Source organism: Vidua macroura, chromosome 15, assembly GCF_024509145.1.
Source record: "Vidua macroura isolate BioBank_ID:100142 chromosome 15, ASM2450914v1, whole genome shotgun sequence".
Classification (NCBI taxonomy): Eukaryota; Metazoa; Chordata; class Aves; order Passeriformes; family Viduidae; genus Vidua; species Vidua macroura.
The window spans coordinates 4707416-4731830 of NC_071585.1; the positions used below are offsets into that span (position 1 = coordinate 4707416).

At 40.5% G+C, this 24415-nt stretch overlaps 1 protein-coding gene across 2 annotated transcripts in view; it reads left to right on the forward strand.

Annotated features, from left to right (window-relative positions):
* SLIT3 (slit guidance ligand 3) overlaps window positions 1–24415 on the forward strand; it is a 471188-nt gene that overhangs the window by 253502 nt on the left and 193271 nt on the right. For both annotated transcript variants that reach the window (XM_053991145.1, XM_053991146.1), the window contains exon 6: window positions 8777–8848. In XM_053991145.1, coding sequence (XP_053847120.1) covers window positions 8777–8848 — 72 coding nt within the window. The remainder of the gene's footprint in view (window positions 1–8776; window positions 8849–24415) is intronic.

The window sequence follows — 24415 nt, forward strand, 5'->3', positions numbered from 1 at the left end:
CATGTCATTAGAAGCATTTTTGTGTTAAAAACAAAATTTCTGATAATACCCAGGCAGGTCATCAGTAAACAACACAGAACTGTAGCTAAGCCAAATGGTTCCTTGTCTTAAAGTGATTCAAAACACTTATTTTTTTGTTGGTGAGTTTGTCAGTGGCTGATTTTACAACAGAAATGATTAGAAGGGGATAAATTTCATGTCTCAAAAGCAAGCTGCTGTTGCCTAATCAGTATAGAAGAAAAAGGGTAAACCAGCAAAATTCTGGAAGCACACCCTCCAACCCTGTTTTTCATCTGGAGATGCAACTAATTCATACTAAAATAGGAACCCACAGCTGTGTTAAAGATGAAATGGTCTGATTTGGAAGCCCTTGGAAAAGCTTCTGAGCCTGTGTTAAGCATGGTCAGTGCTGGAAATCCCTATCAGGGTGATTTAAAATTAATGCAGCATTTTGAAGTATGTGATTTGTTAACTGTTCTCCAGTGGCTGTGGGAGTTGGTTGAGGAACTGAGTAGAACCATGTTGAGAAAAGTCCCCCAGTCCAAAATGGAATGTGGAGATATTTGGAACTGTGATTCCTTCTCCAGCTTTAACTGGCCATTTTTCGTTTTTTAAAAACAGTCTGATAAAACAGGCTTTGACTGAAAACTTATTGGTGTGTTATACTAAGAAACTACTATTTATAACTGCAAGCTGTTAATTGAATAGTATCCTCAAGTTTTTAGTATTAATTTTCTAATTACAAAAGGAAAAAAGTTACCAAAACAAAACAAACAAACAAACAAATCAACTGTTTTGCCCAAACTTGCCAGCTATGCAGCAAGGCAGACATTCTGCAATGTACTCCCAATATTTAGTGGTTTGGTATTGCTTCCTCCTAATTTTTGTCCTGAGAGCTAGAAAAACATTTCACAAGTCATTGTATGACTGCGGGTGATAGCATTAATCTAATGTGATGTGGGATTTCAGAGGGGACAGATGTCTGGAGATCGAATGTCCAGATTTCCTTTTGCTCTGTCATCCCCCTAACCATGTAACAAACCAGGCACTTCTGGGCCTTGCCCTGGGCATGTTCACCTTCCCTGCTCTGCACTCGCCCTCTGCCACAGCCTCCGTGCCCCACAACGTTTTCATGTTTGCCAGTCAAGTCCAAGATTCTCAAAGGGAGGAGAGCCTTAATTTTCCTCTCAAACCTGAGTTTTGTAGGTTTTAAAACATAAAAATGTGTCAGCAAGGAACACCACCAGAATTAACACGCTTTTTGCTATGTGTCCCTGTTAAACCATCTCAGGGTGAGCTCTGTGCCGCTGGCACGGGCTGGGCTCACGGGCACTGCCAGCTCAACCTGCAGTGGTGTCCCCAGGGCAGCAGGGATGTCACCCATGTCCAGAACATCTGTCCAGCTCTGCAGCCAGGAACAGCAGAGCACCAGCCCTGCCTTGTTGTGTCACACTGCAGAGTTTCTTGCAGCCCTCTGTCCTACTGAGCCCATTTTCCATGCCAACAGCTCCAAAAAATATTGTCTGTCTTTGACAGCAGATACACTTTTTAATAAGAAGGGATGGAGCATTTTGGGTCTTTTTTTTAAGGTTTTGGTTCTGTAATGAATCTGTTACGGCATGGAATGATTTTGAGGATAAAACCTCAATCCCAGGTGATGCTGCTGCACTGATGGGCGGTAGCAGCTCGCCTGTGGGGTTTGTTTGTTTTGCCTTGGAAATGAGCACGACTTCTGCGCTGTTAGCTCCACAGAAGTGATGCCACGATGGTGCTTGAGCCTGTGCAAGCACTGGCCTTGCTCACAAGGCACAGATTCTGGGTGAGCTTCAGTGCTGCTGCCGTCCTGGGCTCGGGATGGGGCACGGGCAGCCGGAGCCTGCAGCCTCCCCGTGCCTGTGCCTCCCCTCCCTGCCAGAAACACCCGAGAGGAGCGGGGGGCCCAGATGAGCAGAGGCCAGGGCTGGAAGGCACAGTTCCGACCCCACCTGCAGCAGCTGGGTGGATGGAGCCACCTGCACCTCCTCCTCCCCATGCTCTTTGCACATGACAAATGTCTACTTCTTATTTTGTTTAACCAACTGCGTGTTTTTTTCTATGCAGGTACCTCGCTTTCAGATTTTCCAGTTTCATAATACTGTCCCTAATGATATTATTTCCTATTAATATTCCTAATCTGATTCCCGGGTATGATTTCCTATTAATAAGGTCACTGGTTAGTAACATTCTGAACTAGAACTTTCCTTTACGTGTGGTGTTTGACACTTGTCAACTGAACATAATAAATAAAAATTTAAATAAGTGCAAACCTTCTAAAACTGTAAAGAACACCACAGTAAGTAACTTTCATTTTCTCAAACACCCATTTTATCTTTCTCTTTTCTTCCCCTTTTCCCCTTTGGGGCTATGGCAGAGGAGAACAACAGATGGTTATCAGTCAAGAGTAACTAGGGAAACAGCAAAACCTGCCCCAATTGCTATGGAGACAGCCATTTCTGTGCTTGGTATGCACTATTTGTTACATCAGCAACCAGAGAGAGTTAAAAAAAGAAAAAAAATGTTCTAAAGCACCTGATATTGAAAAGAAATCTTGTGTTTGTGTGTATTTGTCCTTGCAGCAGGCGGAGTCTCCATGTTTGTTTGTCACTCAAGTTTGCTTTAAGCTGATATTTTGGTTATTTTGTGACGGCAGCATTTTGATTTGTGAGTTAATGTAATACAAACACTCAGAGCAAATACTTAGTAATTTTGAATAGTCTGCAGAATAATTATTCATAAGCAATTCTCCTTCAAATCAGATATTCCTCCCTCCTTGAATTTAACAACCTGGCAGCACAGGTTGGGTATGAAAACAGAAGACAGAGAATATGACTCTGCCCAATTATCCCAGGCAGATGAGCTATTTCTGCACAAAGCCTCAACCACAGCTTTTGGCAAAACTGCATCCTTGGGAACCAAAAAAACCTGGGAATTTTGAAACACTTGTAAAAATCTCAGAGTGAGATTGCAGCTTGATCACAACAGCTGTATCAGTCTTTCATGTTTTCTAATATAAGCAAGCTCTTATAGAGTGATTTTAGTGAAGCATAAATAAAGAGTAAAAATTAAATGGTAAAAATGCATTAAAAGCTGCTTTGAAAGAACTTTACATTATTTCAATTTAATTGCATTTAACATTACCTCAAAGCACCATCTTTCCCCATTTATTGGGGCTTCCTCATCAATTACTACAAGGATAAGGACTTTGGTTTGGTATGTGAGAAATTTTAAATGGATGCGTTGGTGTCACTTTCCTCAAGAATTTAATATTCTTGAAATCACATGAGGGCAATAAATGTTATAGAGTATGTTTCTAATTCTTACAGGTTATGGAAGAATGTAAATACTAGAGTGCAGACCTTACAGGAAAGGGACGACATAGAACCAGCAAGTCTGTATTAGAAACAAAATGAAAAAAGGAAATGGAAGAGAGAAATGTTGTGCAAACAGGAGTTCTTTTGGAGATATAATTAACAACATTAATTATTTTCTAAAATTATTCTGTAATAATTTACAGTGCATTTGCCTTCCTGTGAAATCACTATTGAATTTTTTAAAAATATTTTGGTGATACAATTCCTTAACATGGATATATCTGGTTAAAAATGCAAGTCTTTCCTCAGTGAGGAAATAGCACCTGCCTAATTTCTTATCTGCAAGTGTAGATACAAGCTATAACAGTAAACCTTAAATATGCAACTATTATAACACTGCTTTTCTATGCTAAATGTGAAATATGAGAAAGAAATTTGAACAGTATATATTACAGTAGTCATTAATGCTGGCTTTTATTTAAATATTTTACTAGATTTTTGGCAAAATAAAGAAGGAGGTTATAGTAATTTAACTACTGTCACTGTATAATTAAAAAATAGATTAGCACTTGAGCTCTGCAGTGGCCTTGGTAATGTTTGAAAATGGGAAAAAAATCCCTTACTGAATAAAGTAGAAAACACTGGTTAAAAAGTCCATTATTGTTAAACATTGAGGCTTGAAGGGCCTCTTCTTTGTGAATGTGAGTGTGGCAAACTGCAGAAAAAATGCTGAAATCTCTTATATAGTTGATGTGCTGTGAAGAAATCTTGCTAGTAATACAAATGTATGGCTTTAAACAGAATTTTTTTAATGTTAATTAAAAAATAGATTGTTTCAGTTTTTGTAAATTTTACCCTGCATGAATTCAATTCTTTAATGTTTTAGAATATTTCTGTGTTTAAAAAAAATCTTAAAACTAGTAACAAGATAAAATTATATCAGCTTTGTTGCTAGGGATTTTTATCTCTCAAATGTATTTGAAAATTAAATATTCCTTATTGTTGTAAGCAAAACATTCAAGGCTTGATATTTAAAGGATTATTTCAAATGGCAAAAGAATATCAAACTTGTAAAACCCTATTCCTTCTAAATAGTATTTGAAATTTAACTCTTATTTATGATAGATAATGCACCAGTCTAAATGATAAGCCAGAGTTACACTGTCAGGAAAAGAGTGTTTTAAACATTTAAAGTAGCATTTTAGCCAAGCCATAGATTCTCCTATGATATAAATCTGTTAGGATGCAGTGTTATTTTTTATTTCTTAGAAAGGTGATTTGTGTCTAAGTTTTGTGGGTTTTTTTCCTTTAAAACATTAATTTTAAGTTTTATCCATCAGTTGCATATAAGGTACTCACATAATTTTCCTGCTTTTCAATAAAATCTGAGAGTAGTTATTGAGTCTACATTAGAGCCAAATTTCAGTAATACATATGGCTTTATGTGTTATAGCTCTGCCACGTGAAAGATGTCTCATGAAAGAAGTCTTCCTCTGAAGACTTTTATAAATTCTTGGATTGTTTATAAGCATTTGTCTGTGTCACACTCCACCTAAATCCCATTTGCTCATTCAATATTTTCCTTGCTTGAGTGCTTTGCTCTGTTCTCTGAGCTCTGTGCTATTGCTGTCGTTCTCTCTCGGCATTGTCTGGTTGCTAATTGCCTGTCACGGAGATCTGGGATCCCTGGAGCCTCCGGGCGGGGTCAGGGTGGATAATTCCATCCCAGGGGAGCTGCTGGGTGTCCCAGCCGGGGATCTCAGCTCACTCACCTGCTCTGACAACGTCACCCAGCGCAGCTCCAGGGTCTGGGTCTGCTCAGCTTCACTGCTTTGTGTCTCATGCATGAGAGATTCAGCACATAACCCAAACACTTCGGCCCAAATCAAAGTTAGCTGTCTATGTAACTCAGCAAAATTTGAAAGTGTCACACAGCTCAGTTACTGTGGTTTCACTCATCCTTCAGCAGCTCAGTATTTCTCTGTGAGAACGTTTTCTGCTCAGAGGCAGTCAAATCACTTGGTAGGTTTAGATAAAGTCTGAGCCCAATGCTGTATTCCTTCAAAGGCAGACTAAATGCAGGTATGAAAAGTGATTTTGTCCATGTAGTTTTAAAACTGCCTCCTAAATCTGAGTTTGTGTTGTCTGACCTTTTAGCACCAGAGTGTTGCACCACTACGTGCAAAACAGCCCATTTGTAATCTCGAGGAAAAGATTTTCTAGAAAGGCTGGGAGTGCTGACAAATAGAGGTGCCATTTAAATCTGAACCAAGGCTTCTGCAGCCCAAGACTATTTTTAAAAATTCACCTGTAAGCCTGGAGCAGGTGATGTGTGTCTCAGGTAGCTGACCTGTGCTCAGTGTGCCTGAGTGCTCTGTTCAGAATGCAGCGATGGGGAGATGGGAGCAGTGTCACAATGTTCCTCAGGGAAATGCAGGTTCCACCTGTTCTGAAATATTGGGTTTTTTTCTGTTTTTTTCCTTTTTTTCTCTTTTTTAAAGTTGAAATTTTACCTTCTCTGCATATGGTTAATTTTATTCAAGTAAGATGCTCTTCTTAACAAATGTTAGGGATGTCTTGAGGGTTTGGCCCCTCAAGGATCTGCATGCATAGCCTGCCCACACTGAGTGTGTGAGCTGGCTGCTAGTCCACATCACAGGGGGTTTGTTTTGTCTTCATAAGCATAAAAAGATGTGCTGAACACCTTGGCTTTCTGTAAGACTTCACTTAAACTTTCCCCAAAACTTTAAACTTATCACTTTGTCTTGGAAGGAAGACATTTAGACTTAAACTCCCAAATTTCTAGTCTTGACTGAACTGCTCACCAGGGTGCTGTACAGATGCACAGAAATAGGATTTCCATCTTCACACACAGAGAAATAAACAGGGAGACAGAGGGCCTTAAAACCTAATTTTAAGACAACTAGCAGTTCTCTTCCTTTTGAGAAGAAATTCTCATGTTTCAATGCAGATGTGAATGTGTTGGGGTGATAGATACCAGGAGACACAAGCTCTGTGACAAACATTAAACATGTGAGTTTCACCCCAGAGACTGTGAAGAATTGGTTATGGGCCAGAGAATCAGGGTGTATCACTAATGAATATGTTCCCTATTTACTGATAGTCCTGCTAAGTGTGAGTCTTCTGAGCATTGAGAGGTTTCCCTTGCTGTGATCCTGTGCATCGATCACACAGGCTAAGCCTGGTTGTTGGCAGTGGCATGACTGGACCCGTAGAAATATGATTAAAATGGTCATTACACTTTTTCAACAAAAATCAATCTAGAGAGTAGCAGGTTTTTTTAAAAAATACAATACCCACCAAGGAATCCCTTTAATCAGAAGGCTTTGAGAGTAGCACACTGTGGGTTTATTTGCTTATTTTAGTGTGTTTGGCAGAAAAATCAATATCATAGTATAACTTCAATAAAAATAATGCAATATCTAGTACTTCCCATAGAAGGAGAGGTGATTCTCAAATTGAGGCTCCTTTCTCCTCATCATGTTACTATCTGCCAACCTTCTGCTTAATAAAGCTAAGTGTAAAGTACTTACAGTGCTGCAGACAGCACTGTATTTAACTAATTTGAAGTTTATTCCTCTTCAAAAAGCACCATCCCTTCTGTTTGAGCAACAAATTCTTGTCAATTAAACAGGGATATCAGGACAAGTCTTCTCAGCAGTCAAAAACAGAGAGATTTTAGGATCTTTCACAGATGGTCAGAGAAACAGAGAGAACATAAATATGTATGTATACATTTATCCAGATATGTATATATGCTGTTCATGAACTCCTACACGCAGAAAAATTCCTTTTGGAGGATTGTACATCCCCGTGTCTGCCAGTATTGGAGATATTGCTGAAGTTTTGCCAAATTCACAAAGTTCTCCAAAGTTAGCGAATGCTACGAGAAATCTTAGTTGGGGCTTTATGGTTCCTAAGGTTTTTAGTAGACCTTAGAGTGTGAGTGGGTTTTCCTGTACTTTAACTCATAAAAAATACAATGTTCATTGATACAGACTACAGCACAAAGGAAAAGTTTCCCACGCTTGTCAAAGATGTACATGTCCAGGATGCTCAATGTTAGCAGATCAAGCTCAGTCTTTGGAGGGGTTCATAAAGATTATATTTGTTCTGTTTGTGCTTTATTGTTGGATAATAAGAAAATATCTGCAAATGTCTATTTAGACCAAAAATTAGATACGGCGAATAATTGGAAAGTAGTTGGTGAAACTATACAACCATACTATACATGGGTGTAATGTATTTCCTATAGTTGCATATATATATATATATATATATATTTCATAAAAAGTAGAAACTACAGTGTAATCTTTGTATCTTTATTCAAGATACTTTACCCACATAGTACAGAAGGTCTCTGCCTCATCAAATCTAAAGTTTATGCTGTGCAAAGGGCAGTAACAGATAGTCAGGAGCTTGCATCTATTTTTTCATGAAATGCAGATATTTTACTTGCATGTGACTAGATATGTAATTTTATTTCTTTAAGTGTAAAATTTAAGGGATCAGATGTCAGAAAATGTAATCACTGAATTTTAAATTGCAACTTTAATTCTTTTAAGCAGAGGAGACAGATGTAGTTGTCTTGCTGCATCCACATGTATTGCAAAATGCATTTAAATCATGCGCATACAGGGAGACAAATGAGAGAACTCCGCCACCCAAATATTAAATTACATGTTTTGAAGCAAAATAGTGTTTTAAGTGTACATGTGTATAATGCTTTTTGTCACTGGATTGCTCTCCCTGATGCAGTTAGACAGAATCTGTATTTAGGCAGAAATCTTTCAATAGAAAGGGCTACCAGATGGGACCAGTAACAATGCAGAGAGGCATCGAACCACCACAGACATTTGGTGCTTAGAATAATAAAAAGACTATAAAATTAGATTAGTTGAGTCTAATTTGGAATTGGTATATTCCCTATGCACTCTCACAGCTCTTGGGTAGATAAAGCCTGAAGATTTAGTACTGTCAGGACAGAGGACTCCAACTTCCAGTAAAAGAAAAAACGGCATTCTGTGAGGTCACGGAGGGCAGCCCAGTGACCTCCAATGATTTACAGGCCTTTAGCTTAATGAAATTGTTTCAGTGACATGACGGTAAAAGCTCATAATGGATTGGATGCCCTAATGTAATGAAATTACTCCCTTCTGCCTTAAAAAAAAAAAAAAAAAAAAAAGGGAAAAAAAAAAAAAAAAAAAAGGCGCAATTAATATTTACTGAGACCTGACAGGCTTCAGTGTGCGGGAGCGTGCAGCGCTGTCAGACAGCCGCGAGCAGCCCCGAGCAGCGTGGCAGCTGAGCAGGCGCTGCGAGGGGGTGGAGGGACACCTCGCTGACGGGGAAGCCCCAACCTGGCGCTCCGAGCCAGCCTTCATCCTCTCCCTTCCTTTCTGCAGGCAACTGGACAACAACCAGATCAGCTGCATCGAAGATGGAGCCTTCCGAGCCCTGCGCGACCTGGAGATCCTGTGAGTTGACTTGGTGCCGGGGCGGTGGGGGGGTGGCTGTCCCCACTGCACTGCTTGCTGCAGTGCTGGCGAGGCTGGGGGCTCCGCAGCCTCGCTGCCCACCTCAGCAGGTGCAATCTCAGCCTTCCCCCGGGCTGGCCGTGTTGCTAATTAAACCACAATAGACGCCGTGTGCGCTCGCGAGGAGCGCGGAGATCGCCGCGCTCGCTGCTGCGGGAGCAGATGGGTTCAGCAGCATTCCCAGCGTGTCCGGTGTGTGATCCGCAGCCAGCATCCTGCCCTGGTGCCGAGCACAGGACGGGTAACAGGTTCATGGGGAGCACTGTTATGAGATGGGTGACCGCTGCCCTAGACAAAAGCTGTTTCAAAGGTGTTTGGTGTGTAAGAGGGAGGAGAGACGGGCGCTTGGCAGGCTTGTTCAGTGCAGTCATTGGCTTTTGGGGAGGATCCTTCTCTGAGGGCTGAAATAACACCACGTTGTGCTCTTCATGTACCACAAACTTTACACATAGGCTGTTAAAGCTGCAGCACATACTGAAAAAAGGTTTTGACAGTGAAAGCTGACTCTACCAGAGAAGCAGCATTAGATTTAGAGCACTGTCATTGTAATGTAAATCCAATATTACCCTGAACTTGGTATCTGTGCAGATAATTTGCTTAGTACTAATTGTAACTTGTTCACTTAAAGACCTTTTCTAGAATAGGTTTTCACAATATGAAGTGCTGTAAAGCTTTCCCTGTCACCCAAAAGTTAATCCTGCAAATCTGAGTGTCAATACTCATGAAAGCACATAATTCTGAGCCGAAATGGAGGGGGGCGGGAAGGACACGCGACCTCTCCAAAATTCAAACCCTCCTCCTCCACCGTGAGCTAATGATAGAGCAGCCCTGACCCAGTGCACACCTTCCTACCTCAGGGAAGGCCTGCCTGGCTGCTGCAGAGCTTGCCCTTAAATTCCACGGGATGAAACAGCAAATGGCAGGTGGATAAAACGAGCACCTGCCTCAGCCACTGCTGGCACCTGGAGACTCAGCAGAGTCACGACGTTGCCCTGGGCTCCTGAGAGGAGGCAGAGCAGCGGGGCTGGATGGGCAGCCCTGTGCCACACCACGGGGGTCTGAACGCTCTGGTGATGCACGGGGCTGTTCCCAGGGGCTGGATCCAGCTCGGACTGATGCTCAAAGGAGCTCTGCCTTCTGTGCCAGCACAGGCTCAGCTGTCTGAGGGACCTGGGGCTGGCCGTGTCTGTCACAGCCCCTCTGTCCCCTGTCCCCCAGGCTGGGACCCTGATGTGTATCAGATCGTATGTGTTGCTCACAGTGAGCTAGCAGAAGGTTTCTGCAGAGTTTCTTATCTGGGAACTTACGTTATCAACAGTATTGTTTGAATTCTATAGTAATAGCACTTTTCAGGAAAAGTAATGTGTTACCACTATAAAATTTTACTTGTCTATCAGACTGAAAAATCTACTGTGTGGTGAAAGAAAAGAAGAAAGGAAAAAAAAAAATGGAACTCCTTTAAAACTGGCTTTCTTTTTTTTCCCCTTTTGATAGACTGATTGTCTGTATCTGCAGAGAGTGAATCAGTCCTCCACTGACAGCAGACTGTGCTATAACTTTCACTAAATAGGCTGGACAATAAATGGAGCCCTTTTTTGCAATATACTGAGTTCTGCAGGCTCTGCAGAAGTTGCTAGGAATGCATTCCTTCTCCTCAGGACGTAGTAAATGCTGAATTAGTTTATTTACCTCTTTGTTTTTAATTGGTTACTTCTATGGCAGTTATTTATGGGTGGAAAAGATGAGGAGATGAGGATATATAAAATAGATCATAATCAGTTATTTAGTGCATTTTTAATTTTCAGCACAGACACACTACTACAGGAAAAATAATCAATATTAATTCTAAAAGATGAGAAAACAAATTGACAATATCTATTTCTAAGCTTATTTTTCTTGTAGTCACAAAATGTGTGTTTTATATTTCCAACATAATCTGAATTTTTTTCCCATGTTTTTCCAAAGAAAGTCTGAGAATTTAATCTATCAAAATAAATTTGCTAAATGCCCCAGAGAATATATTTTTAGTTGCAAAACAGTCATAAATGTTAAAATTTGCAGCAATCTGAACCATCAAAGAACATTAACAAATGAAACCAAATTTCAACCTTTCAGACCCACTGTGTATTTTTTGGAGATATATTTTAACATAAAATGCAGTATGTAGAAAATATTCAATGATTCTTGCAAAAATAAATCTAATTATCTCTTTGAACAGCTTGCCAGAATACCAAATAATGTATTTCTTCTTTATCTTACTGATTTCTTGTGACCTTTCTGATATTCAGTGTTTCCATTTCTGTGCTTTTCTCCTCACACACAACCTGTCTACAGAATTCTAAATTTTGTCTATAACTCAGGGCAGAACCGTGCTCAAAAAATAAACTAAGAATACTTTCTTTAGAAACACTTTGGTTTCTGGATTGCACGTTTCATTCACCTTGAGCTCCTCAAAAAAAATGACTGCAAGGACTTGGTGATTCAGTAGCTCTTCAGTAGAAAGAGAAGGAATTTTTGTGCAGTTATCCTTCAAAATACAGAGCACGCCGTGACCTGCGTGACTTATTTCTTCTTATCAACAAGTTGCTTTCATTTACTCTTCTCGTTTTCTTTTTTTGCGTTGTAAATGTGTTCCCATACCAGCTAATAGCAAAGAGGCAGAGATGAAAACAAGACTGAAATTTGTGCCTAACTTGAGAACTTGGCGTGGTGCAGAGAGCTGTGAACTTCAGCTGCAGCTGGGAGCAGCCCAGGGCGCAGAATGCGTCTGCCAACGCCATCGCGCTCTTGGTCACTCCTGGGTTTGGGCCACTCTGTTCCCATGTGTCACTGATTTTATGGCCTGACCTACGTAGACCCTAAAGCAGGTGCTGAGAACTACTGCTGACTCTGAGTTTTGGGTTAAAAGATGCAAAAATGTTGCGTCTAAAGTGCTTTGGTGCCTTCTCTTGATTGTCTTTGCCTATGCAGCAAGTTGAAATAATGCCTGAGAAATGACCTGCAGAACTGATGGACTTAAACATCCTGTCCTGGTAGTTCTGCGTTGGGGCTGGCTTTTTCATTCTTGTTTCTGATTTTCTGAACAGATTCTCATGAAGGGTTTGTTTTCTATCTGTTGATAAAATAGGAGATTTTTCTTGTTGACATAATTCCTGTGTCCCCCTTTTTATAAGATGATAAAACCTATTTCAATGGGTTTGGTCTTGCATTCCAAGACGTAGAAAAGTGTGTGCAACAATTGAAATAGCAATAAAATGCAAAATGGGCATGTGTTTGTAAATGAGTGGCAAAAGTTATTAACTGTCTTATGACTTGTTGGCATAGAAATGCTCAGAAAAGTTGAAGAAAATTGGTGGAAAACCTTTGCTAATTAAGGATTTTTTAGTAGGAGAAGGTCTTTGCTCTGCTTAATTTTTACTTATGTCCTGTGGCAATATCTGGCAATAACAGTATTATTGAGAAATATCTGTTACTGCAGCTGTAAGTATGATTCAAGGTTATTAAAAAATCCCTCAAGACCAAACCAAAAACCCAGTGTAGTCTTCAAAATGGTCAGCCACTATTCCTTGTGGTGTGACAATATGCTGTTCATATACTTTGTAGGTTAAAAATTAGTCCATGGTTTTATTTCCAAATGCCCAAAATTATTAAGGATATGAGATAAAACGTGTCTAGGGTTCAGAATTTCACCTCCAGTCTCTTAGGACACATGAATAAAAGAAATTAATTTCAAGATGGTTCAACAAGCTCAAACTGGATAAACTGGTAATATTGAGTGCCTGAGCATACTATTGTCATTAGTCTGGGAGGGCTGAACCATTTTTCTCAGTAAGAAAGAGAATTCACTTTAGCAAAAAGCCCATTAATTTATTTGTCATTGTTTTCTCTCTCTGGGGTAACGGGAAAACTGTGCAGTGGCATGGGAATTGTACTGTGTGGACAGCACAGAAAGAATTACAAGTCACTGTTGACAACTTAGGTGGAGTGTTTCCTTTTTTTTTTTTTTTTTATATATTGTAAAAGCTGTTTTTCTCCTGCTTTATAATGATAGCCAGAGGGTCCAGAGCTTGAACACATTCTGTTTGTTGCATAAGATTTTATCATACCAAGAGCTAATCCTAGGAGGTCTGTGGGTAGTATTCTGTTAACGAAGGCAAATGGGTTTTGCTGTACAGCGCTAGTACAGAATGATTTGAGGGTTTGTTTGTTGTTAGCCACATTAATTGTATGTCTTTCATATCATATGGCTGAGTCTGAAAATCCTCCCTCCTGAGTTTCACCTGCTTTTGGAATGAATGAGCACTGACTGCCGTTGAGTCTGTAGCCGCACATGCTCAGGGATCCACCTGGTGCCTTAGTGTGAAAAATCATGTGAGTTCATCCACAAGTAAATGACAAAAAAGTGCAAGTATAGTCATCCAAATATTTGTGACTTCAGTTCCAAATGTGCCCTAAATGTATTATATTAAAAAGATAATTTCTTCTGATTGTAAAATGTAATTAAGGTAAATAAAAATGCACCACCGTTCCTTTCTCAAAATCTTAAAGTTATGAGAGAAATTTAAATTCTTCTGTCTTGTATGCAGAACCTTTTCTCTCTGAATAATTCTGCCACACTCTTCTTCCTGCTCCATGACAAAACCACAAAGCTGTAAGGGCTGTGTCGATGTTTTCAAGTTCCAACCCGGCCCCGAGCCGTGTCGGGTGGGACACAGCCCTTCTGTCACACCAGCCTGGCCTGCAGCCCCAGTTCTGTGCATTGTCTGCCACACCCAGGCATTGCAAGCATTTTACCAGTGGGTAAAGATTGGGATTATTCCTGCCGTCCTTGTTTGGATTCAATATGTTCCTCTTATAAAAAATTTCTTCATAAAATGTTTAGTCTTTTTAATTTCTAATAGAGATGTCGTGGGTGAGTGTGATTGTAATGCACACTGCCTTTTGTCATAGCAAACTTTTAAGAACTTTTCTGAATATGAATCAATATTTTGTGCCACAGCCAGGATTTAATTGTTCCTAGGGTTGCCTGTGTATGCTGAACGCTCAGTTATATACTCAGTTTTATTTATTTGCAAAATGCTATTCTGGGCATGTCTTAACTAGATAGAAGATTTTTATTTGCTTTCACAACCTGGAGAGACAGGGAGTGAAAGTCATGACATAATTCTAAATATATGAGATGTCATTGCTTAATGAAAGCCTGAAAATGCCACACAAATGTGATTTCCTCCTCTATTTTGCTGCAAATTATGATCGGTTGAGGCAATCAGGATCAAATTTGAACTCTGTAAATCACGTTCCTATAACTGCTACCAAAATGCCTAAATACAACAATGAAAATGAGAATTCTTTGTTAAATGATGTGCTAGTTTTAGATGGCTAGTTTACTTATACTTGAGTACAGTGAAATTTAAATTATTGCAGTTTTTGATTTATGTTTTTTTGTGGTTTGGGTTTTGGGGTTTTTTGGGGTTTTTTTTGTTGGTTTGTTTCGGATTTTTTTTTTACTCAAGGGTGTATATTAGCTCAAATGTATGTAAATTAATAAAAACAATTTAAAATCTTTACTATTTCATCACTCAACATGGAAAAATGATACATGTAATAAAAAGTAATGGAAGGGAGTAGCCATTGGCTGTTAATTGAAGCATGTACCTGCCTGGTGAAATTAGGTGAAAAACAAGAAGTTTGGCATTTCTAGGAGTATTTACAGTTTTTTATGTTGAGCTTGTCTCACAATCAAGTTATGCAAGAGGAAGTCAACAGTTGGTTTGGCAATAGAGAAATAGTGTGCCTAGAGTACAGAGGTATCAGTAGACAAATGGGAATTTCCCCTTCTCTTCACTCCGTTATTTGTTAGACTGGCCCTTAGTTTCTTCCCATTCTTCCTGCCTCCTGTATCGCTGTCTGTAAGCGAATTAGAAAGGCTCCCAGAGAACCTGGCTGTGGTTACTACAAGGTTTCAGTTACATACATAGTCAGAGATAAGATTAACTACAGAAATGCCTTTTTTCGGGTGAACTTGTAGAAAGTGGAGTGCCCCCCCAGTGGGCCCTAGGGAAAGGAGATGCATAATCAGCATGACGAGTTGATGGAGGGAAGATGAGGTGCATACATGGTTGCTTGATAAGAAATGTTTTTATTTGCTGATGCATGTCTGTGGGAGATCTGGTGTCCCTGCTCAAGATGTGGAAATGAAATCTGAGATAACCTCTGTTATACAGGAGATTACAAATGGGAGGTTGGAAGTACAGCATGGTGAAAGGAACACTATCCAGATGGCACCATGGTGACAGGCTTTATATCAAAGACCAGCCGAGACAAAATAAGAGAGGCTAAGAGAGGGTCTCTGAAAATCACTGATGCCTGTTACAGATGTAATGTAACGCTCTCTTTATGGGGAGAATATATTTGCATAAATTCATTGATCAATGATTTTGCTAATCCTGCCGTATTTCAGGCATGTCCTTGCAAATTGATGAACATTTCTATCAGTCCTTGGTCCGGATGCCTAATTATGTTACATATTTAGAAAGATGGATTTTTCCCTTCCTGGAGCATATGTAGTAGTCGAATGCTGTGCTCATTTTCCTTGCCTGCCCCATTAGGTTGGAGGTTTTTTCCCCTTTAAGAATAGCCTGGAGCCATCCATACAGGCTGCAGAACTTACCAAGATAAGAGCAGTGGCAGGTTAGAATTATTAGTTTCATGAATCACTGACCAGTATGCTTTTTGAGGAAGCCCAGTTTTATGGGTTGTGTCATTTAAGCCTGGTGCTGCAGTCACTGCTCCGAGAGATTCCAAAGTCAAAACTCCAGGTGATACAGAGATTTCTGGCACACCTTCTCTCCCATGATCTTAATTGTTTCATTTGCATGCTCTGCTTATCTTGTGACCTGCCCTCCCTCCCCTTTGACTAATACAGTTTCTTCGTCAGTAATATAAAAGATGTAGAACAAGCATTTTGACTGTTGAAAGTCAAATGAATGTGAACAACTTAATCCAGAGGACACTCAGCTGTGTATTTCATGCTGATGTGCAGCTCAACACCTTAACCAAGAGCTGAGCTGAAGACTAGGATGGAATTAAATGCCTTGCTGATAAGGCAGAGGCTATGACACACTTCTGAGGGAGCATGACGAGCTCAAGGTGGATGAGCAGTCGTTTTATGCCGCACTTTGCAGTTCATTGTTTCTATGACTCCCCGAAGCAGCAGGATGACGATGCACCAGGAGCTGGATGTGGTTCTGTTGGCACCAATGCAGCCTCTGTGGTTGGGGGGGTTGCATGCATGTGCACCACAGGTTCCTGTTATATCATTGTCAAATATCCTGGGATGTCCTCAGCCCTTCTCCCAGGGTCCAGAGGTGGTGGTGTGTGTGGGAACTCCTGCATCCTCTGGGCTCACTCACAACAGCGAAGAATGATCAATACAAAAACATTTCAAAACACATAACTGTTTCCCTTCTTTTTTTCCGTGCGCAGCTAAAGGCACTGTTTGTGACCAGTAGGGGGTAGATGGTTTGTCTTTCTCAGACGTAGCTTTTGTCCCTTTGCCGTGCTAAGTACAACATAGACAAAGGCTCTGAGCTGTAGCCAGTCTTTGTTCAAGGGAGGGCTCAGAAGCCTGGAAAGAGACAGTAAAACTGTGATGGGAGCTCTGAATACAAGGATTGTTGAGCTCCCAGTTGAAGCAAGATGTCAGATATTTTACCTTAAACTGTAGCTGCAGGGACCAGGGTACTATGCATTACCTATTACTGGCATTATCCAATATTTTTAGCAAGGACAATAATATTGTGCCTGTAATAAATTAGAGATCAAAACAGTAATATGTAGATAGCATGGAACTTGGAAGTGAAGTAGATCACTATATCTGTACCTGAAAAAAACACATTGGTAAAACCTGCTTCTGATCTAAAGATCAAATAGTGTCTTTTTTCTCACTGTTCAAAAGGTTATGCATATAATGTAGGTATATATGTGTGTATATGTTATGATGAGAGTATTTTAAAATTAAGGTTAAATCAAGAAAATAATTTTTAAAACTTAAAAGGTAGAAATAAGATTAATATAAATTAGATTTTATTTATGTAGCTTATCTACTCCTGGGCTTAGGAATAAAGAAAATTTAAGAGCTGCTTTTAGGACAGAAGTATAAAATAATGTCAAAGTCATTTGAAGATAAATAATCACTATTTCTATGCTAATTAAGTTATCATAAATGAAGCAATTTCTTGTTAACTGGTTCAATATTTTTGAAGCAGCATTACATCTCTTTACATTTAGAAAACATACATTGTGTTTCTATTTTGGGGTGAATAATTTGAATGCATTGGGTTTAGTCTTTACGAGCGATGGATGGCCATGCTTGGGACATCTGCACATCCTTAGATACAAATCTAAAAATGCTGTAAAGCCATCCAGTAGTCTTTGTTATAATGTACCATGTTGCTCAAGTGTTTTAGAGAGAATAGCTGGGTCAGTTGAAACAGCATCAATGGCTACATAAAGCCATTGATGGAAACAACATTCAGTTGTGCCATTAACTGTTTAAAATTGTCTTCTCCAGTGCTGGGTGGGGTGAGGCTTCTCGGTGTGCAAGCACCAGACTGTCACTTGGAGTGGGCTTTATTTGAAGGTAAAGAGAAGAGAACACAGTGCAAGCCAGGCTGATGGCTGTGCTGGAGGGTGAAGCAGCACGGACTGGGCAAGGTCTCTGTTCGCCACTGGAACCTTGGGTTGTGTCTGACAGCAGCAGGGCTTTGCTGGAGAAGGGATGGTGGGGCACATCCCTGGTTCATGGCTCCCAGCGCGGGACGTGGCCGCTGCGATCGATAAATTGCCGCAATGCAGCATCTCTGCGACGGCGCTTTGGAGGCCGCCAGAAGCCCCCGTTGGTGCAGGAGGCGGTTGCGGGCTGGGCGGGCTCTGGGGAGGGGGAGCCCACGCTGCAGCACCCACGCTTCCTACTGGCTCCTTGGGCAATTCCAGTGGTGTCTTAAAAGGGTTGGGTCCATCCCGTCTGTGAGACATCCCGTCTTCCCGTCCATGGGAAGGGCGTTAGCAGCCAGGTGAGGCACTCCAGCCGAAACGGGTAGGACAGACCCTCCACAATGGCAGGTATATTTTATTTTGGGTGCATGCAGAGAAACAGTTATGTGTGGAGAAGAATAGACTCCTTTTAATTTAGCTACAGCTCGCGGTTGTAGAATATTCCTGAACAAATCATGGGTGCGTCGAATTTTTTCTGTGTATGTTTTATTTTGTGCTTTTTCTCTGTGGACTGGAGGCAAATGAAACGCTGTGAGTATTTGCTATTCAGGTTATTGTGGTTTCTTACCCGTATTGCATGAATGTAAGCAGGTATTGCTGCTTCTCATGGGCAGGTGGAGTTTGGGAGAAATGTAAAAATTGGAAAGATAGACATTTTTAAACATATTGACCTTTTTCTTGTGTGATACAAGCACTAATGCCTTTTTAAAATAAAATCCTGATGGAAAGCAGATCCCTTTCCAGCTTTACCAAGAAACGTAATTGTCCTTGTCTAGAAACTATGTGTAGTCTTTGTTTTTCCAAAGCGTTTCTTTCCTCTATAAATGTAACTTTTCCTTAACAACTGCCCAAACATGCAAGTTTAAATTCACAGAATGTGTGTATCATACATTCCCTATTTCATTCATGTGGGTTTATACTAGCCTGTATTTTAGCTTTAATTTCCAGCATGGATGAATTGTAGATAGGGGCATGACATACTGTTAGAATATCAAATTATTCCACAAATACCTTCTCAGTCTCTTGCACTTTGGGGAGGCAATTTTGGCAGATAAGGGGAAGTGTTCTCTCTTTAAAAGATTTTCTTGTTTTCTCTCCTCTGCTGTCCATAGCCAGGAACTGCCTGTGCGGTTCTGTGCTGCACCATGGCCATTGTCCTCTCGCTGGAGCTATGGAAGATCTCTTCCTGCTGCTCTCTCCCAGTGGGAATGCCAATGGCCTTGGAAGCTGAAGGGCAGCTGAGGCACTGCGATCAGTGAGATCTGGCCAGAGCAATAAGGGGCATTATTTTGCCTGCAGGACCTACTGGTTCTGCTGTTGGGATAAAATTGCACCCAAGGATTCTGGCCACCCCCTCTCTGTGCATTCCCATCGCCTCCTCTTACAAGGTGTTGGTAGAACCTTTTGCACTGACACTTGGCTAAACTGCCAGCAGTGCCATGTCATTCTGGGGTTGGTGGCTCGTCCCTCTTTGTTCCCAGCGGGCAGCGCGGGCCCCGCAGGCTCCCGCAGTCCCGCAGGCGCTGCCGCATTGCGGCATTGAGGTGGCTACGGGCTGGCACAGTGACCATCCCAAGGAGACTGAACACGGCCACAGAGCACCAACAGTGGATGCAAAGCCCATTTTTGTCACTTTCCTTACCTCAGAAAAGGCAACTGATTTCTGCTTGCCACTCGGAATGGCTTTTCTGTTGGTGGTGTGTTACTCGGAGGAGGAGTATGGAGGGCTGTGTTCATTGTTGGAGGAAGGCTGTAAGAATAGAGAGTGGAATAGAATTTTTTTACCATAAAGCTGTAGCATTAAGGCTGTGGTGTACTCAGGAAAGGACAAATTAAAACACGGTTTTGAAGAATGATACCGTTCCTTTCTGATCCACTGTTAATCAATTTCTTTAGAATGTCTTTTGGTGAAGTCCTGTAAGGACATAGTAACACTCAGCTGACTGAATGCTGAAACCTTTTACCTTGGAAATCTCCATCATTAAAAGCCATCAGGCTGAACAAATGATCAAAGTCCTTTCAAATTTTGGAGTCGAGCTGTGTTAGTTTGAATTGGATTGTGTTCATAAAGCTGTTTCGGCTTCAGAAAGGACTAACCTGAAATAACTCTTTAGGCAGGGACCTGAGAAACTGTTTTATTTTGCTGAGGAGCTGATGCTACAAATACAAGGTTTGTATAATTTGACTTCATGTTGTTGATTCTTTTTTATCTTTTCCATAAATTCATTCTGGTAGGCTCTCAGACCTCTGCATCTGTTGAGAACCCAGTCCTGTTTCCATTGATTCTGTCAGGAGCAGCACAGAATCCATAAACCACAATCCCTGACATGCATGCAGCTGGGGGACACCAAGAGCCATGTTTGATATGAGAGATCTCTGTATAACCTAAAAAAAAACCACCAAAACCAACTCTAGTTAACAATTAATTTATATTAAAGTGAAATAATTTTATTGTAAGTTTATTGTATTAATTCATTGAACAAGAGGTTTTCAAATGAATCTACAAACCAAAATTTGGGGGCATTTAAATGGAATGCAATTATATTTTTTATTTCTGTGGTTCCTGCAAAAATCTGTGCCTAAATAAATGGATTGCAGGGACTAGATTCACTCTCTGCTGAAATCAGCAGTGGGATTTGCTCTGACTTCAGCAGACATTGGTCTGGGTATTATGACAACTGGAGTCATTCCCAGTGGTTTTAGGCAACAATATCAGCCCTGAAATTTGGTACCATAGAGAAGCATCAAAACCACCCTCATGATGTAAAAGATTTCCTCAGTGTTCACATAAATACTTTTATTTCTTTTAGTCCAAATCAAAATTGTGGATGTAATTGGGACTTAGAGCTACAGCAGGCATTCCCAATACAGTGTACTGAAAATTGTGTAGCCTTTGGGCAAAGACCTGAGAAAATTTTTTTATTCAAAAATAAAAAGGAAAGCCAATGTTTCATTTGCAATTTTTGAGTTTAGAAGAAAAACACATTGGAGAATCCTTCATTCAAAAATAAAGCAGTGGCAGAATAATTTCAGCCTGCATTCTCTTGCCTTTGCACCAATATTTTTATGCTTTAATTCAGGCTGAATGGAATTTGTATTTTCTGCCTAGAATTAAAGTGCCATGTAAAAGATTGAAAAGCTGATTGAAACTTCTCTAAAAAGCTTTTTCAACTCTCACTAGGCATAGATGTTAGAAAGAATTGGGAGATGCAACTGGTACATGTATTTTGTACAGCTGATAGAGGTGATTTGATTGTGTGGGAAAATAGCAATGTCTTTCAGTGCACAGAAAGAGCAACTTCTCTAGGGGAAGCAATAAGACATTTCATGTAGGACCACATGAATGACATTCTTGATTTAACATCTAACAAAGTACACAATTAAATTTGTACCTACTTTCTCTGTATAAACTTTATTATGCTTTATTTTATCTTATCCTGTTCTCTGCTTTATCTTGTTCTGGAATATTTTATTTATTTGGGTGTTGGTGTAAGTAAGTAAATTCAGGCATAATGATATGTACGTGCATATCTAACATAAATTCATGGCTAAAGGTAGCACCAGAAAGGTTTGGCCATACAATACCAAAATCCTTAATTTTGCTCATGCTTGATATTTCTGGTCTCTTGCCCATTTCCACTTATTCCCAGTCCCAATCTCTTTAGCTGGATAACTTGCCCAACATTTTCTTGCTGCAAGTCTTCTTTTTCCCCTCTCCCATGGTCTTAACCTCAGCTCCTGAGCTTGCCCATCCCAGAGACTCCAGCCAAGGCACAGCCAGACTCCAGGGAGAATTAATGCAGTAATTACAGGACTTAAGTTAATATGTCCTAAAGTTATCACTGTGGGCAAGTGTGAGTATCCTGGTTCTTGCCAGGTGACGAAACAGGCATTTTAAACAAATAATCTGTTATTATAATAACTCAATTTCCCTAAAGCCTGATGTTTTCAAAAGGAATCTCGCTCCTTCAAGGGGAAAAAAAAATCTGCCTTAAACATCTGGCCTTTATAATAAATTTACATAGTTAAAATCTGACAGTTATATGCAAATTAAAATTAGCCACAGAACGGGAAGAACCAGGCAATTGTAGCAGTAAACACTGTTGGCAATTTTGTGCATAATTCTATGCTAAGCTTATTTGCTTTATTTTTTCCATACATTTCTAAAACAAAGATTTTCTTTGCTCTGTATCCTTGAGACATCCACATTTCTGATGTCAGCTTCCCAAGTTAACGATGCTGGAGCCTCTCACAGCAATGTGACTCACGTTGCTGTGATGAGAACATTTGTGAACACATTGTCAAAAGATTAATACTGGAACAGAAACCACAAATTGGCAACCAGTTATTTTTATTTCAGTGGCTTCTTCGTGTCACCTGGAGACTATTTAGACCATTATTTGCCTGGGCTAACGTTGTGTTTAAAAATAGCACTTTCCTGGTGCCAACTCATTTTAGAGTTGGGTACAAATATTGAGACAAACCCCCAGCTGTTATTGCTTGTGCTGCTAATTTGAGGTGTCAGCTCAGAGCTCTGCTGCTCCATGTCAGTGAATAAGGCCCCTTGTGAGATCATTATGTTTCCTAACAGTGCCGAGTAAAGGATTAATCAGTGCAGCATCAGTTGCTTTCATTATCTGCCCACATGGTAGTTGTGGGCTTTAACTTAAACAGTCTGTGGTGAGATCAAGGAATTGAGTACAAGAGGCACTCGGGGCTCACCACAACTCAGAGGAGATGCAGCTGAGTTTTGGGCATTGCCAAACAAGCAAACCTTGGACGCCTTGAAAGTTGAGGGTGACTGCACTCAGTGCTGAGGGATGGAGTGCTAAAGCCACTTTGCTTTTTCATCAGAGGCCAGAAGAAACAGTAAATATTTAATTCAATGCAAATTCCTCCTGACCTGTGTGAAAAATAGCTCTTTGCAGCTATTGGAAATATAGCTCCTTTTGCCCTGCAATCTGAAAGTTAATTACAAACATTAATTATGGCAGTGTATGAAACTCAAGTCTTGCATTTATTACTAAATATAGATTTAGATTCACTTTTTGGAATTGTTGCTGTTAGTTTTATTGGGTGCTATATGAGGGCTGGAGGGGGTCAGAAGTTGTCATCCACTGTCCCTCCCTGGGGCAGGCTCATCCAATGCCATTCCTGACAGGGATTCATTTAGTATTTTATTACAGGCTTCCCTCCTGATGGCTGCACACTCTGTAATAGCTCTTTTCTGTATTTTTCCTGTTCTTATTGTAAGAAACATTTTCTCTATACCTAATGAAAATCCCTCTTTCTGAAATTTAAACCTGTTACTGCTTTGCTTAACCCCTGTATGAATACAAGGAACATAGGATGTCCTTTTCCTTTGCAGTGGCAAAGTGGTTTTATGTGGTTGAATGGAAGTTTAAAAGTAAACGATGTGAAACACAGAGGTCTAAGGTAATGGCACTGTTAGTGCTAAATTATACTGCTGGTCAGCTCCCAAATTCATGTTTCATCTCTGTATTTCAGACAGATCCTGAGGTCCTCCTTTTATGTGCATAAATACTGATGGTGATGTCTAATCTTGCACAGGCTTAACGGTTTCACTCCACATGTACACTGGAAGGAAAAAAAGATTCCTTCACTTTTATTTACCAACACTACAGACATAGATGCCCCCCAAAGCTTTGAGGTCTTGGATAAGTCATGTTTCTGGCACTGCCAAGCACAGAGTAGTGTTGTCTTCTGAGCTCCACTGGCAACTTAGGCAGAGCTGTTCAGCTTTTTTTTTTTGCCTCACTTCACCCACTTCTGAGTAGATGTAACATTATCAAAAAGCACGAGAGGCTTAATTATGCTTGGAGATGCCTTGGTTAAGTCTGAATGAATTTCCTGGTCTCATTTAGTGGATGTATAGTTGCACTGGGGATAGGAGCTGGGAGCCATGGCAGTAATCTGGGAGTATGACAGTAATTTACTCCTGGGAACGTTCCCAGCTGCAGGCACACCATTTGTAGCTATCCATTGCATGCACATGGATAATAATCTTGCATTAGGCCCAATTACATGGTGTTATGGACACACAACACGGGGATTACACACCCAGCCAGGAGCACCCCGTGACAGAGCAGGGGGGTAATTGGAGGAGACAGAAGGAAATGTTGGTTGTTAGTGCTCCCAGAGCTGCAGGGTCTGGCACAGCTCAGCCCCACCAGCCTGCTCCCCTTGGCTTTGCTGCTCCATTTCAGTGTCTCACTTTCAAAACCCACATTTATCACAGAGGGAGGTAACCCAGCACCACCTTTTCACAACGTGTTGAGAGAGTTTTGAGTGGCAAAAGGAACTGAACATCGTTGTTTAACTTAGAGTGAAGCCCACAGACACATGGAAGCCTGTGCTGCCAAAGAAGGGTTGGAGTTTGTAGGATTCCTGATATCAAATCCTGTTTGTTAGAAACCTATCAAAAATCTGCACTGCTCAAACATAAAATGCATTCAAACCCAGCAATAATCTAGTACAGGAGATGGTGCCTTTGCAGATCTTTTCCTCCATTTACCTATCAGTAAGTGAGTCTGAATATTTCTTTCTAACTGAGAATTTTGCAAATGTTATGGTGTCTCATCCAAATGTGACACAAAAGCAGCCTGGTGTGGATCAAAAACCTGAATGGCCAGCAGAGCAGGCCTCTAGTAACTATGGGAGATGCTTATTAAGACTTGGGGAAAAGTGCTCAATTTGAATTAAGTTTGAATT